General features: G+C 49.8%; 1 protein-coding gene across 4 annotated transcripts in view; it reads right to left on the bottom strand.

Moving 5' to 3' along the window:
- Nucleotides 1–19773, bottom strand: part of RFTN1 (raftlin, lipid raft linker 1) — a 197882-nt gene that overhangs the window by 2799 nt on the left and 175310 nt on the right. For all 4 annotated transcript variants that reach the window (XM_046676243.1, XM_046676250.1, XM_046676226.1 and 1 more), the window contains exons 8-9: nt 10251–10354; nt 7607–7688 (exon numbers count right to left, since the gene is read on the bottom strand). In XM_046676243.1, coding sequence (XP_046532199.1) covers nt 7607–7688; nt 10251–10354 — 186 coding nt within the window. The remainder of the gene's footprint in view (nt 1–7606; nt 7689–10250; nt 10355–19773) is intronic.

Here is a 19773-nt window from a genome sequence, read left to right as displayed (position 1 = left end):
GTGAGTGGAAGGACGAGAGTGCCCAGCTGAGCTGGCTACACTGCATTTCAGGATGAAACAGTCCTGTAATTTCAGAGTCAAAACATAGCTCGGGTTTCAGTGAGGAGGCACTGGTGCATCCACAAGACATCAGGTCTGGCTGATCTCCAAAAAGAGAAATTAATTTGAGGAAGAAAAGAGGGGAAAATATGTAAAGTCCTGCTGAGTCTGCTGACTACGTGAACTGCCCCAGAGGAAGAGAGTTTGAGAGTCTGTGCACCTGGAACAAATCTGGGCGAATGAGCTTGAGCAGACAGGGAAGCAGGAAGAAGGGTGTTAAAGAGAACACCTTGGAAGACTCAGAGAAATGGGTCGCTGTGTTTATAAAAGAGGAATGTGTTTTGAGGGCTAACAGCTCAGCAAGGACTGCAGCCTCCTCTTCCACACCCCAAACAGAAAGGGTCCCCCCAATCTTTCTGAGCAAGGCCCCGATGACTTCTGTCATCCTGGGGGGTCAGGATCCTCAGGATGGCCTCTACCTCAGAGGGGGGCCAGTCCACTCTGAGTGGGGCTTGTGTCCTCAGTGCTCACAGAGTCAGACGGCACAGAGCTGTGCAGTGTGCACCGGGGAAGATGGCAGCCACAAACTCTTCAGGGTGTGTCAGGCCCGGTTGTGAAAGGCACAAAGAAAAAGAGAGAAACCCTCAGAGGAGAGATTGCTGGGTGGGCAAGGGCCAGAGTCGGGACCCCCAGCTGGAAGGAGTGGTCTCTCTGGGAAGAAGAGGATCGTGGCTCGAGACCCTGGGCAGACGACTTCGCTGCCCTGCAGGTGCAGCTCAGTGACCTGCAGGATACACGGGGGTTTAGTTTAAATTCCCACCATGGTCATTTCCTTCTACTTTAGTCACACCACACTGGTTTCACCAAATATGGGCTTAAATCTTAGACATTCTGTGATTGAAAGAAAAATAAAGGAAGCCTTCAGTTCTGCCGACTTCTTGCTAAGCTGGAGAGGGGAGCCCAGGAATGCAGTGGCACCGTCGGTGGAAGATGATTTCTTAAGGCTTTACCACATCGGAAATAATTGAGTGCTTTGCTAGGAAAACCCAAAAATGTGCTATGTGAATTTTTAAAAATCTGCTACCTCTGCAGATTTCTCAGTAGTAGAGATCTGTTTCCTCAAAACATTTGCCTAAACACTTACAGCGTTCTGAGATTTCACACACATGTGAGTCTCGGATTTAACATCTCGTGGACAAGACTGGTAACGGTGACCAATCCATCAAAGTAGAGAAGAAGGAGTGAGGGACATGCTGAGGTTAGGATTTAACATTTATCCTGCCTTCCTGCCTTCCTCCACCCTGCCCTCTCCGCAAATCCCTGAAGAAGTTGGGTGGACTCCTGTTTACGGATTCCCTCGTAGCACAGCTGACGGCCTTCCCTCTGGGGATACTCTGAGCTGCTTCCACACAAGCCACGAGTTCCAGCAATGGGATCCCTCTCCAGGGAGCTGGTGCCTCAGACCCCCAGCCCAACGGTGCCCCCTTCAGCAGAGACTGCCAGGCAGGCATCTCGAGGCCCTATAACCACTGGTTACAGGATGCTGACTTCCGACCTCAGCGCCACTGCTGCCGCCTCTGACGCCAACCCTCCTCGGCTCGTGGGCACCTCGCGACCATGGAGCATAACTGCTGCCTCGTCATATGCAGCTACCGCTGCCTTTAAGTCCAGCCCAAATGGAAGAGCCTTTCTCTTTTTTTATCGATGTCCCCACCCCAAACAGTCAGAGCCTCTGTATTTTGCATGTTTTTAGAAAAAGGCTGGTTAAGCCTGCCTATTACAGTACTCTGAGAAGCAGTTAGGGAAACCATCAGAGAAGTTGGAGGAAGTTTTACTTTTGCCAAAAAAGTGATTGCTTCAGCTGAAAAGCCCTAAATGCTAAAACGTCAAAGCATCCTGGCATGGCGGCTAAGACCCCGGTTCAAATCCCGGTTCTGGCTCTCGTTAGCTGTGTGTCCTTGGACAAGTTATTAATCTCTCCTAGACTGAAAGTCCTCGTCTCTAAAACCGCAGTCCCTGCCCCCAAGCCGCGGTGTGCCTCTGGGGCCCACTCGCACTATAGTGATATGAACAGCGCCCTCTGCAGTTGGGCGGCACACAACCGTGACAATTCCACCTGCACCAGTTTCCCACCTCCACGCTTGTTATTTTCTAACACAAACCCAGATCTTCCCTCAGGGAGGCTCTTGCTAAATAAACAACAGGACTTCCGTAGTTCCTCTGGATGCTGGCCATATCCAGCTTCCTGTAGAAGATCACATTTGTTGATCTCCTGGTACAATGCGCCAGGAGGACGCAGCCTGTGGAAGAGGCCTGTGGCAGGCATGCCAGCCACCTTCCTCAGGACCCTGCCCGGGCTGCTGGGCAGAGAGGATTTGGGCTGTCAGCCCTGAGCGGGGTGAGAACTATTGCAGCCAAGGTCTTCCGTCCTTCAGAGCCCTCACAGGAAGACCTGCCACCCCCAGGCCTTCTGGGACGGCACCGTTCTCTGTGTCCTCAGATGGGCTGTGGTGACATCATGGACTCCCTGTGCTGCCTGGGCCCCCGTCCCGCCACAGCTGTCCCGGGTACTGCAGCCAGGTCCCAAGGGCGCTCTGACTTCCGTCTTCCCTTTTCCTCCTCCTCTCCTTTGCGGGGCGTTCTTGTGAAGCAGGGAAGTAACAATGGCTCAAACTCGGGGTCTGTATAATCTAAAGCTAAGTGTTCCGAGTTTCGAAGGCAGACTGTAGGGTACTTGCCAAGGGAACAACAAGCACCTGGCCAGGTGCCTGTTGGGTGTCCCACACTGTGACTAGGGTTCCCATTTCCCTGAATCTCCAAAGCAGCACTGTCACTAGGCACTGCTAGCACCATTTTACAGATCAGCACATAGATGTTCAGAGAGGTTAAGTTCCTTGACCAAAGTCACACAGCTAGAAAAGAGCAGAACTGGAATTCAAACACAGGTGTCTCTGGCTCCACATTACCCTTCCAGCCTCTCATTCTTGGTGAGTGAAAGGCTTGAGACTCTTGCCCTAGAGGGAAGGGAGGGGAGGAAGGAAGGGAGAGGCCACACACCATTGCATGGCTCAGCACCTCATCAAGGTGCCTCAGCTTTCAGCAGTATGATCTAAGATGTGTCTGCTAGGTCAGGTGCCTGACTCATTAGGCCAAGGGGTCAGCTAATGGAAATCCAGATTTAACTGCCATTGAAGATACTTTTTTTGGTTTATTAAAAACATATCTACACTGAAGGCTCCCTGACAGGCCCATTTAAAAAAAAAAATCAATGATGATAAAATGTGAATGGTGGTGCACAGGTGAGCCTGGGAAGGGCCCTAAACCATTCCACTAAGACACTGGCTCTCAGACTGGAGTGGGCATCAGGAGTAACTGGAAGGCGCCTCCTACCCACTCACTCCCCCAGGGCCCAGAGTTTCTGACTCAGAGACTTTGCACTTTTAACAAGCTCCCAGGTGAGGCTGACACTGCTGGCCCATGGACCACAGTCTGAGAACCACTGAGCTAAGAAAAACAGCCCCCACGCCTGCCCTCCCACAGCCGCCAGCTCTGCCCTCCACGGAAAGGCTTCCTCCAGCCCCCGGCCTTCCATCCTCAAAGCTGCTGCCGTCCCCTCCCAGGCTTCTCTTCCTGCTAAAGCTGGGGACAGTCATGGTCTTTAACAAAAATTGCTCCAGATCCCAAGGCTCAAAAAGCTGACTTCTTAGAAAGCAAGAAGAGGAGCGGGGGGATGCGGCAGCCCCGGGACAGCGACAGCTTTACATGCACACAGCGAGGCAGGTGGTCCAGCCTGGAGCACACATTCCATGTCTTGAGTGGTCCCAGAGGGAGTCACTAAACTCATCAAACAAGCAGGGTGTCCGGGGCACCGGGTGTGCCTCGGTGCCTAAACCAAGAAAGAGTCCAACCAGCCGTCCGTGTCAGAAATACGGGCGGAAAGGAAAAAAATTGCTTCCCTTTACAGCGGTGTGGGTCCCGAGTCCACGTCAGCAGGGGCTAATGGATTTAATTCACACATTTTAAAAACTGTCCGTCATCTGCCTCCACTTCAACTGGTTTAGTCAGAAGGAGGACTTCTCTGGTGCCGTACAAATCACCTGCTCCCTTCGAAGGAGGTCGCTATTTGCTTTGAAAGCCACACTCACCTACGCACAGAGAAGTTTCCTTGAAAAGTCTTGATGGGAGAATTTTGTCCATTTTGCTGATTAACGAGGACTAATACACTATGTCCTTGGAGTGCCAATCCTGCGATCTCTTTACTTAAATGTCAGTGCTAGACTTAATACATAGGTCCTGGGCTCAGAATTTGGATTACTTGCTCATTGATTCAACAAATATTTGTTGAGTATCAACTAAAAGCCAGGTACTGGGCATACAACAGGTAGAAAAAAAGCTTTGCTCCAAGAGAGTTAATGTCTGATTCTACCGGTATAGGATAAGCTGATGATCACAAAGAATTAGAGACCTAGAGGACAGTCCAAAAGAGAGGAACGTGGTTCTTCCCAGCGTACCACTAAGGAGCCCGGCCGAGTCTGGCGGGAGAGAACCTGTCCTGAGAAAATACAAAGGAAGAGAGTGTCCTAGGCAGAGGGAACAGCCAAGGCCAATGCCCTGGGGCAGGAAGGGACTCAGAAGAGCATGAAGGCCAAAGGCGCTGAAGTGCGGAAAATGGGGATGATCACACGGGGCTACGGCAAGGGATTCCATCTTTAAGAACAACAGGAAGCTTCAGACAGTGTTTTAAGCAGTGGGGTGACATGATTCAATTTGTTTTTTTAAAAGATCATGTTGGCTCTGAGTGGAGCCCATGTCTGAAGGGGACTTGTGCGCAGAGGATTAGAGTAGTCAAGGTGGGCGACAGGGAGAGGTGAAGGGGTTCCAGTTTCTAGGACCTAAAATAGACATGTCTTAGGACAGACTGAATACTGGGGGGCGGGGAATGGGGTGGACATGGTGATGCAAGGATGCCCTGTGCATGGGCGGGTGGGTGCCTCTGAGCCCATGGTAGGCCATTCCTCTAGGTGGCGGAGACGGGCCATATCTCTAGGTGGGGGAGGTGGGTCATTCTTCTAGGTGTGGGGAGGCAGGCCATTCCTCTAGGTAGGAGGAGGTGGGCCAGGTGTGGGGGAGGGCCAAAGTCTTGAGTTGCTCTGAGATTGCTGAGTGGTGACAGCACAGGTGGAGCTGGGGTCCCTGGGGAGAAGTGAGGGCAGAAATGCAGATGTAAGAGTTATGGACACAGAGGTGGACAGTAAGCCTTTCTCACTCTAGTGATGAATGAGATTTTTCTTTTTTTTCAGGAAGATTAACCCTGAGCTAACATCTGCCACCAATCCTCCTCTTTTTGCTGAGGAAGACTGGCCCTGAGCTAACATCTATGCCAGTCTTTCTTTATTTTGTATGTGGGATGCTACCACAGAGTGTCTTGATAAGCAGTGCTAGGTCCGCGCCCAGGATCCGAACTGGCAAACCCCAGGCCACGGAAGCGGAGTGAGCAAACTTAACCACTCCGCCAGCCGGCTGGCCCCAAATGGAGATTTTCTAAGGAGGAGGTAAGAGTGAGAAGAGAAATGGGGCTGGATCTGAACCCCGAGGAACCTGGTGGAAAACCAGGAGAGTGGTGGGACAGTGCCAAGAGGAAAAGGTGCTTCCAGAGGTGGGGAGTGGCTGACAGTGTCAGTGCTGCGGGGAGCCCATGCGCAGTGAGGACCAGATGGCGTCACTACCATGGTCATGGGGGTACACAGACCTCGGGGGAGCAGGATGCTGACCCAAGTCCCCTGAGGAGTGGATGGTGGGGACGATGAGAAGGAGAGAAGACATCTGGCTGGAAAGTCCCCTCTTTGAGACTCCACCAGTGAGGTGACTTAGAGAATCTCGTGGAGAACAAGCACTTGACACCCGCCAATGCTTGGAATGGGCAGGGCATAAGTAAGTACTTTAAAAGAGAAAGCAGTCAACCCATATTGGTACAGCTGATTAGGGTTGGAAATAACTCCCATCCTCTCTGGATTTTCCCTGAGGCAAGTAATTCTACCTTCTTCCAGCAGCTTTAAAACGCTGCCTCTAAAATGTCTCTGCCCGCTGGAGTTTCCACCAGCTTGTACCCCTCTGTGAGATGCATGGCCTTTACCAAAATCAAACCACGTGTCTCTCCTTCGGGATCTGCCAGCGCCAAAACCAGGAAGAGCCAGCAAGAAAAGGCAGCACCACCTCCCTCTCTTAAAGGCAGAAGCAGGGCTTCTTTTGGCATCTGATAGAGACCTCACGTGCGCTGTTGTTGAATGTCGCTCTGTGACTGCATGCTGTCCCCGTGGGCCTATGGCTAAGCTGTAACTGACGGCAGTCCAGGGCCAATCCATCTTCCAGCTGGTGGCTGACTGCTCCTGGTGGTTAATGGTGGATTTGGCAGTTGCCTTCTGGTCCTCTGCTGCTGTCACCTGTCACATTAGCATCTCAGAGCTTGGAGAGAGACCTTCCCCTGCACTCTGCCCCATCTGGCTTCAGGTTGCCATTTCCCTGGCGTTCCTCTCACGCACGGGCACCCCCTGGATTTGTTGGCTGGCAAGGGACTGCTCCAATCTGTTCACTTGCTGGCTGCTCCCGTCTGGGCTCTGTGTCCAAAGATGACGAGAAACCAAGAGTGGGGAGCGTGGGACGGTGCCAGCATGAGGAGAGGGGCAGGTCCAGAAGGTTCTGCCAGAGGGCGTGGCCTTGGCCATCAAAGGGGGAACGAGCTGGCTCCAGGTGACCTGACTCAGGCTTTGGCAGGTTCCCTCAACTCACTGGCTTCTTCCTGAGCAACTGGTGAACCCCCCCAGGAAAAGCACCTGCGGGCTGCACAGCATGGGGTGTGAGGCTGCAGACACAAGAGTCATTGGACACAAGGAGGACCTAGGCTCCACTTCAGGAAACACGGGAACGGTTCTGAGAATGGCCAGTCTCTCAGTGGACTGTGTTTCCGGGACGGTTCATGTGACGTCCAGTGAGGGGAGAAAGTCCCCTGGTGGTCCCAGGACAGCCTGGCCTGAGGACTCACCGCCACAGGCTAAGGCTGGCCTCTGCCTACACCAGCTGCTGTCACTCAGAGGCCCGCGGGTCAGGGCCTGTCCAAAGGGGGTCCAGCAGGTTCTCTCTGCCAAGATCACCAAATTCTGATGTCCCTCGGGATCCTATGGGGCAGGCCACAGCTCTAGCCAGCTTGTGATGAGGTTAAGAAACAGAGAAGCTGGGCGCAAGCTCCAGCCACCGCACCCGTCAGGCTGAGCTGACTTATGCCCCGTGTTTACCTAGTGGGAGCATTTGGCATGCTGGGTGTCTAGAAGAACCTCTCTCCTCCGCTCCCCTGGCCTGACTGGCAGGAGACTGGCAGACAGGCCTCCAGCGCCCTCACCTCTCCTATTTGGGCAGCTGCAGGCGTGACCAGTTTGCCAAGGGGCTCAGGTGCTCCGTGGGCTCTGAAGGCCCGTGGAGGTGGGAGCAGGCTGCCCACCCAGCTGCTGTAGAAACTCCCCTTGAGGATAGTGTCCCCTAAGGAAAACCGAGAAATGTGGCCGGAGGCCCTTACCTTTGACTCCTTCTTCTTCATTTTCTGAGGTAGACACGGTCTCTGAAGAAAGACAATCTGCTTGGTGGACACATTCCCCTCCCTGTAACACACAGGGAGCTGAGAATGAGTTACGTTATACCTGGGGGAACCCCAAACCTCGCCCAGACACTGCGAACCCTAACTTTGCAGGCTAACCACCCACAGAAAGGAAGGGCTGCCACCAGCAGTGAGAGGTCAGAAGTCAAGAAGCCCCCCTGCCACCCCAGGGCCCCCACCCTTGCTTCCAGGGGGCTACTCAGAGGCCCAACATAAGCTCTGTGGGCATCTTTGCAAAGTTAGCTTCGTAGCTGGAAAATTCTCTTCCCTTGATATGAAATAACAGCTAGCGTCTTCGCCAAATGATGACAAACTGGCTTCTTCAGTGAATCTCAAAGGGTGGGAGGCCTGTTCCCAGTCTGTCTTTGGTAATGAGGCCACGGAGGGGCCTGGTTGGCCCAGGATGGGTGCGTAGATGAGGACCTGGGTGATGAGCTCTGCCCATCAGCCATCAGAGAACAGCGGGCAGAGGGCCTGGCTGTGCACAGGGTCCCAGCCACCTGCCTGATTTCACCTTCACTGAGCAGCAGGGCCACATGGCCCCTGCAGGTACACAGATGAAGGGCAGGCGTCCAGGCAGGGACTGGCATTAACAAAGCGGGCGAGGGGGAGCTCAGGAGCGCCACTCATGTTTATGGCACAGTGGGTATACTTTCCTCCCAGGAAGGCAGGACCCTATGGAGCTGTCTTTAAAGATGATAGAAATATTGTTTTGTCCCCTGCCTCCACCCTTCTGATCACTTTCTTAAATCTCTATTTTGCAAATGTCTTCTCTGCCGAGGTAATGTGTCACTGCATGGAGTGTCAGAGGGATACGACTAACATTTCTTATTTGGTTCCCGGGCTGGGCTGGGTGACTTCACACGCAATGGCTCATTTAAGCCTCACCACAGGGCTCCAAGGACTGGGACCACCACTTTGACAGACAGGAAATGAAAGCTCTGTTAAGGAGCAGGCTTGAGATCACACGGCAAGGATTCAGGCTCGGATCTGCCTGGCTCCATGCACTCTCCACTCCACTCCACCCCGAGGGGTCACTTAAGGCACAGGAAGTGGAGGATTGGGGAGAATTATTTAGCAGGTGTGACTATCTCAGACAAAGGAGACAGAGACCTGTCTGCACCCTGTGGGTTTAGCTCAGAACTAGCTGGGGCTTCACGTTCAAATACATTCTCATCCTGATTCTTGTCCTCTGGAAGGGATGGTGGGGAAGCGTTCTTCCATCTTATGGAAGGAAACTGACTCAAAGAATCTCATGACTTGGCCAAGGTGGACTGTTTGCAAGTGGCAGACTCAGGACTTGGGTTCAAGACTTCAGGCCACAAATCCAGGGTTCTTTCCACTTGGCTGCATCGGCTTTTGCCCAAAGAAGCCTTGGAAGAGAAACAATATGGCAGCTCCCAGTGGCCAAGGGTCTAAAGGAGACTGCAGACTGGCTCTTGCAGGTGCATGGACCCACTGTGCCCCAGTGTCAGGAGGGAGACATGCTGAGGGCCCAGACCTGCTTGCGGAGGGACCCAGGAAAGGCACTGAGTGTCGCCATTATTCTCCACCCTCAGTATGGGCTCTGGGGTTACACCTCCTTTTGTCCCCTCAGATCACCACCCTTGCCTCATGCTGTCCATCACCCTGCAACAGTGAGTATGCAGCCAGACTGGGGGAAGGTGGCACACTGAGGGCCATGAGGTGGGGCATCCCTGTAGGTCAGCAAAGAGGTGGCCTGGTGTAGGAAAAGGAATGCCTGACACTACAGACTGAAGTTCTAGTCCCAGGGTCTGCCACGTATTGGCTGTGTGGTCTCAGGTACATGATCAAGCCTCTCTGAGCCTCAGTTTCCTTATCTATAAAATGGGAATCATATCTATACTTACAATCCCACAGGAGAGTTAGCAGGACTAGTTTAGACAGCAAACCCAAAATACAGATGGAAGGCCTTTTAGGGTTGGTATGGCTGGGATAAGCCCATGGGCTCAAGGGATGGAGGGTAGAGTCGAGGATGGATAAATGAATGTGACATTATCAGGAGTACCACAAGCAAGGGCCAAAATCCAGGTCTTCACATCCCCTTTGTGGGGCTGCTGACCAGTGCCACGATCTTAGGCAAGTCCTTCAACCTCCCTGGCCACACTTTCCTCAGCTGTAAAATGGGTTAAATAAAAAAAGTCCCACCTCGTGGGATTTTTTGAGGACTCAATGGGATTTTTACATGCAACGTGCCTACCCTGCCCAGCACAGGGCACACAGTAGGTGCTGACTGTCTTTTGCTTCTGAGAGCCCTGGGCCTCCTCAGCCCATGTGGCTTGTTTTCGCCATGCTGGGCAGTAATGACTCACTGACCAAGGTTCCCCACATGGGAAGAGGGGTGCAGGGAGTGCTCTTGGGGAGGTGGCTAAGAATCTGAAGTCCTGGCTCTGCCACTTCTCTGTTGGAGAGTTTATGTAACCACACCAGCCTCACAGCCTTGTCACAAAGATTAGATAAGTGATGTACATGAAGTGCTCATTGGGAACAGTGCCTAGCAGAGTAAGCGTTCAATAATAATAATAATAATGACGGTTATTGTTACCTGGTCGTCTTGACAACAGGAGTTGGTAGCACACAGGTGAGCTGCCAGCCATAGGCCGCCAGAGAGTTCAGCAGGGGCACGTAGTCTGTCTGCACCTCGACGCCCTGGGGAGAAAGGCCACTGTGAGGGCTGCTGCTGCCTAAGCTGTCACCTGAGTGACTGGAGGGGATGCTCAATCTGCCTACTCAACAAAGCAGAAAGGGGCGGGCGCCTTGCAGCCTGGAGGCCTAGCTCCACAAGGCTTCAAGAGTTCGGAACCCAACTGCCAGTACGGGATTTCTCTCTGGGCCCCCACTCAGTCTGTGCAGTGGGCAAGGATTTAGAGCCATAGGACTAATTCATCAGTTTTGTTTTCTTCTTGTCTGGATGAATAGCCTCTTGTGCGTTTCACTGAAGAAGCACGATCACCGTGCCTCAAAGACGTATTTGGGCCATATGACAAGGCACGCTGCTCCAGGTGATTCTGGAGCGCGTCGTGGGGAGTTAGATTACATCTGACAAATGATCAAGTCGTTTGCATCCAGCCACAGCAACACACACACACACACACACACACACACACACACCCCCCCCATACACATACCATTTGTGTTACCGTCCTGCCATTAAGGGGTAAATGAACACTGCTGTGTTTTATTTCATATCATCGTGGGTAGGTAACACTGCCTTTCAATTTAACAACTCAGCCCTGCTCCCACAGGGAGCGAACCCTAACCTGAGGCCCCCGCACTGGGTTCCAGGTCACGCTTTCTCCCTGCAGCCGGCCTAATTTCTTACTCTGGGCTCCTCACTAACACTGAAAGTGCAGCTCCCGCCCCCGCCTGTGTCCACTGGGCTCCCATCTCTGTGAGGAAGGCTTTGGAACATCTCAAACATGTGTCCAGATTCCTTCCAAAGGAGGCGGCCATGCGGATTCGTTCAGCTGGTGTCTCGGAGCCATGGTGGGTGCAAAGATGAACGACAGCAGGTCCTGCCGCTGGAGCTCACAGTCCAGCAGAGGCAACAGCACAAACATGCAAGAAACTGAAATACAAAATGGCCCATTGGCAGGGCCACGAGGCTTCGAAGGTTAGCAGAAGAGGAAGGATGCTGGCCGTGGTCAAAGCAGGTGTCCTGGGGCTCAAGGCTGGGCAGAAATTGGACAGGCAGAGTTGGGGAAAGGGCATTCCAGAGGGATAACTCCAGCACGTACACATGGAAGACCACGCTGAGCCTAGAGCACCGAGGAGGGTGAGCTGAACTCAGGACCAGCCTTGCTCAGAAGAGGACCATCGGTGGTGAGTGGCTGTCCTGCTGAAGGCTTTGTGGGAATAGAACCAGCTCATCTGGCTGCCCTGAGCTAGGGGGTTGGAAGAGAGACGAGGGAACAACCAGCTCTGCCTCTTCAAATGACAAAGTTCCTGTCACTGAGCACTTGTCTCAGTGTGGCTACCACGTCGCCTGAACCGCTGGTGACTAATTTATCCTTCAGGAGCCTCACTTTGCTCAGCTGTATAAAATAAGCCTTGGACGATCTCAGAGGTTCTCCAAGCATGGCCCCTGAGTCAGCAGCATCAGTATCACCCGGGAACTTGTTAGGCATGCAGATACTTGGGACCCCACCCCAGACGTGTGGAATCAGAAACTCTGGGGGTGGGGCCTGGGAATCTGTGTCTTAAACAGCCTTCCTAGTAGTTCTGATGCAGCTCAGTGTCTGCAGTTCTGTAGCCAGAATCCATCAGCTGTTACCTCAAATCAAACCTTTCCCATCACTCTCCAGGTGAGCAGAAAAAGTAGAGAGACTGTGAAAGGATGAGCTCTGTTAGAACACTGTGCAGCGGAGGGATGGAGGGGAGCCCGGGAGACGGAGGGAAGGAGGGAGGTTAATGAAGAGGGGAGCAGGAAGGGAAGGAGGAAAGGAGAGAGGGTACAAGTATAACCAATTATGGGCGGGGGATAGGAGGGGACCCCATTCTGGCCCCATGCCTGAAGCCCCACTCAGGCCAGAGCTGGCAGCAGATGACCCAGGGACCCTGCTCTTTCTGCCCAGGCCCCTGGCCCCATGAAACCTCCCTTCCAGACCAGTATGGCCAGTATCCCTCATGCTGGGCATGCCCCTCACCACCTGTTGTGGCTGCTTTATCCTGAGAACCCCTGCCCCCATCCTTGCAGTCCTGATTTCAAGAGAGGAGGGAAAATATGTTAAATCCACACTCTCCAGCTTGGCGAGGTTCTGATTACTTGGGCCTATCAAGAGTAACCTTCCCACTTTATCAAGAGCGGTGACAAACCCGGCACAATCAGACAGTAGCCATGGCAACCAGGACCAGCTTTGGGGCCTCACAAAGCCCTGAGTGGCAGAATGGAGTCCTTTTATTGGTGGCTGTGCCCCGGCCAGGATTTCTCCCCGGTCTCTTTCTCCACGGGCACCCGGAGCCGCAAGACAATGGACAACCCGCGGCAGCCTGACCTGCTGCTCAGACGGGCCTCGCACGGGCTGCCTCTATTTTGCTCTATTTTATTTCGTTTTGTCACCATCTTAAAGAGAAAGACAGCGGGATTTTTCCCAAACAGTTTTTCCCCTCAGGGTAGAGTATGTCAGCCAGAGCGTGCAGAACCATAAAGACTAAAAGGAAAAGAGAAACACAACAACAAAACAGCCCTGCTTGAGAGAGCCGAGGGTTCCATCTCAAGTGTTAATATCTGGCCGTCACATGGTGGGTTGAAAAGTAAAACACAAATGGTAGGGGGTGAGATGCTACATGCTGCCAGACTCTCCCACTCCAACTATTTGGGCTGGTCTTGATTTAATTAATGTGGAGCGTGGTTTTCCATCAGCATCTATCAAAGCCGGTTTGTCTATTATCAATACAGTAAGAAGATGACATTTCTAAAATATGACATAAGCCCCATGCAGCCACTGGAACAGGCTTTCAAGTCCATTAGCTAAGAAAAGTGGTGGGAAACCTATGTGGATGGAAGGCTCTCTTTGATCTGCTTTTCTGCGACACTCCAATGAGAACAGAAAAGCACAAACAGCACTCCAAAGCCAGCCTGCTCATCACACGAAAAGACATTTCTTTCTGGGAGTAGGAGCAACAATTTTAATTAACTCTCCACTCACCTGCGTGGATATGTAATCTCCGATCACACCTGGAGTGTTAAAAAAATGGAGCATGTCCTGTGGTTTTTCAACGTGTATAAAAGGAATTCATTTGTATTTAAGGCTCTTCTTCCTTTGTTCCCTATAATTTCTCCAGTGGTCGCAAATCGATGAAAGAAACAGGACATCCAGCACAACCTTCCCTTAACCCCCAAAAATGATGACAACAGAACGGAGAGCTTATGAAGAAATGCATTTGTCTTCTGATCATTTTTAAAGATCCTCCGCACAGGGCAATAATTAGGGGGGAACACACGGGTGCAGTGAGAAAGTCTGTAGCCTGAATGTCAGTTTGCTCTTCTCTTTTCTCCTGCTTTAGTTTATGGAAGCAATGTGGGAGAAAAGCAGTTTCAAAGAAAATACTTTGCTCCTTATACATGACTGTAAATGAAGAGAGCAATTCAATTTCCCATGTCTGAAAAAGTGTGGGGGACCACTTCTGGGATGGTCTCTGTATCTGGAAAGTGACTGGGGACTATTTGCCTCTGTCCCTGACAGCCACAGGGCTGGGCCCTAGCTTTTCACTGAGAGGGCACGTACAGAGCCCGGCCATAAACACTTGTGGGTCTTGTGTAAAACTGTTACCCAAATACTGCTGTGCAACGCTTATTGGCAAGGTACGTTTCTACTACTATTTCTTTACTCATAATTTTAGATATCTTTTCATTTCCGACCATGGGAAATGAAGGCTCCGCACTCCCATACACATTTCTATCTTCTTTCTTAATGCCCCAAATGGTTATAATGTAATTTTAATTAATCAAGTCTGTGTTTGTGTTATTACAACTTTGTAAATATATCTCAATGCTGGGTCAAGTAATGCCCTATGACCATGCCTTCTTTTTTTATATAACCCTTTATTTTTCCTGGAGTTAATCATGACCTCAATTTTTTCTTTCCATCTGTCTGGTTGCACATGAACCCATCACTAGTTTATTCCACATGTTCCAGCACCTCTATTTTATGCCTATTTATAAATATCCCACGTGCCTAAATACACTAGTTCTATTTTTTTCTACTGAAGACATCATTTCTGGAGCTTTCTATACCCTTGCTCCCATCTGCTCTGGCTGCTTTCTGTAGGTTCTCCCTCCACTGCTGTCTATGGCTGGTGTTTTTTCTTTCTTAGTTTCTTCCTCATTTTGCTGGAGCACATCCTCTACTGATTTCCTAGGAACTGATGCCCCAGATGTCATTTGAATCCCTACATTCCTAAAAATGTCTTTGTCTTCACCCTTAACTAACAGTTTGGGTACAGAAATCTGGACTGAAATCTAACTGTCCATTAAAATTTTGAAACTATTGCTCCACTAGCTTCTAAATGTCAGCATTGCTATTGAGATATTTATTTGGATTACTAATACTTTGTGTAACCTATTGTGTTACTTTGGAAGGTTTTAGGATATTTTCCCCTATGCACTTCCAGAATTTCACAATGTGCCTTTGCATGGGTCTTTTTTTACTCAAAGGGCTGTATACTTGATGGCTTTGCAACCTGAGGATTCTTGTCCTTCAGTTCTGAAAAGTGTTCTGTTTTTTCCTTTGATTTTTCTTTTTCGCTGAGGAAGATTCACCCTGAGCTAACATCCATTGCCAATCTTCCTCTTTTTTTCTTTTTTTACATGACCTGCTGCCACAGCATGGCCACTAACACACCAGTGGTGTAGGTCTGTGCCTGGGAACCAAACCCGGGCTGCCAAAGCAGGGTGTGCCGAACTTAACCACTAGGCCACCAGGGCAGGCCCTCTTTGATAATTTTTTTCTCCTCCATTTTCTGTCTTCTTTCTTTCTGGACTTCCTATTAGTCAAAGTGTAGGATTGATATTTTAATTTTATTACCTTCCCCAACCCCCATTTTCTCACTCCTTTTATTTCACCTTCTGAAAGATTTCCTTTACTTCGTTTTCCAGCCTTTTGATCATGTTCTAAAATTTCCTGCTGCCTTATTTTTAGGATCCGAAAGCTCTTTCTAATCTTTTGTTTCTTTTTTATAGCATCTTGTTTTTGTTTCATGGATACATATATTTTCTCTCTATATTTTAAGTGCTTTCTTCTGCCCCCTGCACTCTCTCTACACTTACTGGGGTGCAGGGGGCAGAGACGGGAGCCTGGGATCTTACCACACCATACAAGGACTTTAACCAACGCCCTGGTTTTCAGCTCTGCAGTTCACTTCCCACCATCCCGTGGTGATTTGTGCTTTGAAGACCAGAGCTTTTCTTGGATTCTGCAAGAGAAAATGGCTCCCTTCTACACCCAGGCTGCAGCTTCCTTCACTTCACTAAATCGTAAATTAGCATTCTTGCATCCCCTCTCCATCTTCTAAAAATTTGATGAAGTCAATCATCCTCTTCCAATCTTTTAGTTCTTGTATCTATCTATCCATCCATCCATCCATCCATCTACAGTGAATTTCATTATACGTGGGAGTTAAGTTCTATACCAGGCCCAGACACTGAATTATTGAATACTGAGCCATTGTTTCTAGGAGAAACACAAGGTTAGGTTCCTGTGAGCCTCTGGTCATATTTTTGTCAACTAATGAGTACATAACCTTGTTTTATGTGTTTCTGTTTAAAGACACCTTGTTTAATACATATTGTTGATCATTAACATTGAACCTCATGGCCAGTAGCACTGTACTCACACTTGAACAAGGCTGACCTAACACACATATTGGCCCCATTAGGCACATCACAGCCTTCTTGTGCTTAGGAACGCTAAACAGCATGTCAGCATTACACGGCAAAAGGGACACTTGTCTATAGCATGGGAGCTGAAATGAGAAGGCAGAGTGTCGCCTTAGCTGGGAACATGCACATGACTGTTCAAATCCGCCACTCCACATATATCTGCAAGGACTGTGAAAGCACCATGAGTATTGATTTGGGGGTTACAAATAAATTTTAGCAAGCAGGATTCGAAAATATGAAATCTGTGAATAACGAGGATTGACTTCCTATCTACCATTCCTCTCTAGTATCATTTCACTGGGATTTTTCAGAAGAGGAAAGAAATAGATGCCTATGTCCAAGTCCCCACATTTAACACAATTTTATTATTTTAATTTTTAAAGGGCCTTCTGGAAGCCCTTTCTAACTAACTTAGAATCCAGAAGCCATCAAGTAAAAGTAATAAATCTGGTGACATAAAAACCCTTCTGCATGACAAAAGACAAGCTAAGTCAAAAGACAAATGACAAGATGGGAAAATATTTGTAGCTCATAATACAGACAACAAAGAGCTCCTAAAAATTGATGAGAAAAAATATCCAGTGATACCAATTCTAAAATGGACAAAGATAGGAAGAAAGTCACAGAAAAGGAAATTCAAATGGCCACTAAGGACAGGAAAAAATGCCCAAATCTCACAAATAAGAGAAATGAAAATTAAAACGACCCTGGGATATCATATTTTCGCTTATCATATTGGTAAAAACCCAAAAGTTTGACAACTACTTGGTTGACAAGGCTGTGGGGAAGCAAGCATTCTCCTGCATCGCTGGCAGGAGGGCAAACTGGTTCAACCTCATGGAGAACAATTTGACAGTATCTTTCAAAATTACAAATACATTTACCCTTTGACCCAACAATCTCATTTCTGGGAATTGAACCTATATATAAAAAATGACAAATGTACAAAGTTATTTACTGGAGAACTGTTTGCAATAGTGAAACACTGGAGACCACCCAAGTGTCCATCAACGTTGGGCTCTTATTAAATAAATTGTTTTATCCATACGATGGCTTGGGGGCCTGGGGAATGGCTGCTCACGTGTCAAACCAAGGCATACAGGACAAGGAGGACAATGAGAGAGAATGAATGCCATTTTAGACATGCTGAGTTTTAGGAATGTGTGGCAAGGTCTGGGAGGCAGCTGGATGAAGTGGGGTCTGTGGTAGAAACAAGAATGCTCACCCATCCCAGCAAAAGGCGTCCATGTCCTAGCCCCTGGAGCCTGTGAATATGTCGCCTTCCATGGTAAAAGGGATTTGGCAGACGTGATTAAGTTCAGGATCTTGAGATGGGGAGATTATCCAGGCAAGTGCAATGTAATCAAAAGGGTCCTCCAAAGAGGGAGGCAGGAGGAGGGGGAGAGTCAGAGAAGGAGGTGTGAGGACGGCAGCAGAGGTCAGAGTGACTGGCCAGGAGCAGGTTGGCCTCTAGAAGTTGCCAAGTCAAAGAACAGATTCTCCCCTAAAGTCTCCAGGAAGAATGCAGCTCTGCCACCGCCCTGATATTAATCCCTTAAACCCCATTTTGGACTTCTGGCCTCCAGAACTATGAGAGAATAAACTTGTGTTGTTTTAAGCCACCAAGTTTGTAGTAATTTGTTACAACAGGTATAACAAACTAATACACAGGCTAAAACCAAGGAAAGGTTAGAAGGAAGATTAAGACCCAGATGCATTGGCCAATGCAGGGTATGAAAGCTCAAGGAGGGGTGAGGCTGGCTGAGGACTGGATCTCCTGGTGAGAGACGGAAGCAAAAGATGAATAAAAAACACTAAACTGGGAGGAATCAGCTCTTGAACAGTCCAGGGTGGGAAAAATCTTAAGAAGAAAGATCCATACCATCTAATGTCTTGAGAGGGCATGCAACACAAAGCCTGCAAAACCACCTCTGGAGTGGACGGTGGGGTCTCGGGGGACCACGGCCAGGACATTTCAGGAGGGAAGTGTCAGACGGCAAGAGGGTGAGCAGTGGCTGGTGGTGAGGACGAGACATGGCGTGTAAACACGCCCTTAGGAAATCTGGGGTTTGCCTTGACTGTGCCAGGCTCAGCAGAGACCCTGGCCACCATGGCACATGGAGAAGATACAAGTCACGCGCTCACATGATGGAAGGTAGAGATGCAAAGGTGGGGCAGGAAGGGAACGTCAAGTTGGAAAGAAGGAACATTTCACCTCTATTTATCAAATGGAAAGTGGATGCTATAACACTGGGACAGTCTTGCAGAAAACTCAGCAAATCCTTCAGTATCCTAATGGGCAAGGCGATACCTGGTACCACTACTCATCATTATGAATCTCCACATTCAGGCAACTTGGCTCTGTGCTGGGCACCTGGGAAGGAAAGATGTGTGAGCCTCTTGTCTTGCCCCAGCCGATCCAGGTCTTGGGGGCAGGGAGGGGAGAGTAAGCATATGGTTCCCCAACCGGATGGAGGCCACCATGAGATGTGCTGGAGGGAAGGAGCGAGGAAGAAACAACTGGCCCCTCAGTTCTCTCTGGGGCAAGGGCAAAGCCCAGCAGCTGCAGCATCCCTGCTTTCCTGGTCTTCATCCTCCCCCCGGCCTCCAGCAGGACCACAGCCTCTGCCAGCCGGAGGGAGGGCTGAGGATGCTGGGCCCGCTGGAGATGTTGTTTTCCTCTTTGTTTTACTCACAATGCCCCAGAAAAACATTTTGCTGATATGTAATTAGGCCAACATAATAGAGTCTAAGAAAGCAGTCGCTCTCATTTTAGACAACTTTGGCTTTCATAACATTCAAAGAGAATACATTAAAAAAAGGGGGGAAAAAAAAGCTTAGTTCTCAGATGTGGAAAAGGGAGCAGATGAAAATACATGCCGTGTGTAGAGGCTCCCGTTCCAAGCCGCTTACCCACCCTGCTGGTTAATTCACATCTTTGCCTGATTTTCTCCACCACACAAGAAAGGCAACAGACTCCCTAGCCTTTTGGGAACCCAACAAAATAATAATTGTTACCGAGACACATTATTTGCAAAAGTGGCCTCAATTATTACCTCCCTGTATCCAGGCCTCTTTACAGCATAACTCTGCAGCTCCTCCCATAAAGAGACAGAGTCCATTTCTCCACCCTTTGAATCCAGGCTGGTCTTGTGTCTTGCTCTGACCCACAGAAGGTGGTAGATGTGACCTTAGGGGAGTTCTGAACCCTCGAGGGGCCTTGCTGCTTCCACTTGCTCTCGTGAAACCCTGCCTGTGCTAGGAGGACAAGCCCAGGCTAGCCTTTTGGCTGAGAGACGCATGGCCCAACCAACCAGCAGACGTGAGAGGTGCCACCTTGGACCAGCTAGCTGTCAGTGGACCCGTCGGCGACTGCAGACACACGAGTGAGCCCAGGTGAGTCAAGTCTAGGCCAGATCAGCAGAATCACCCAGCTGACCTGTCAACTCACCGGCAACAATAAAGCGTTGTTATTTTAATTCACTAAATTTGAGGGGCTCTATTCCACAGCAGAAGCTGATATATTATTATTATTCTAGGAAGAGCCGAATGCCCAGGCAAATCTCTAGGAGGAAAATCGTAGTGAAAGTCACCTCATCCGATCTGAACGAAATACAATGTAATAGCTATTACTGAACAGAGCTCAGTGTTGCTAATTTTTCACCACCCTCCAAGCTGGCACACCTAG

This window comes from Equus quagga, chromosome 1, assembly GCF_021613505.1.
Source record: "Equus quagga isolate Etosha38 chromosome 1, UCLA_HA_Equagga_1.0, whole genome shotgun sequence".
In the NCBI taxonomy this organism is placed as follows: Eukaryota; Metazoa; Chordata; class Mammalia; order Perissodactyla; family Equidae; genus Equus; species Equus quagga.
This window is presented reverse-complemented; position numbering and strand designations above follow the sequence as displayed.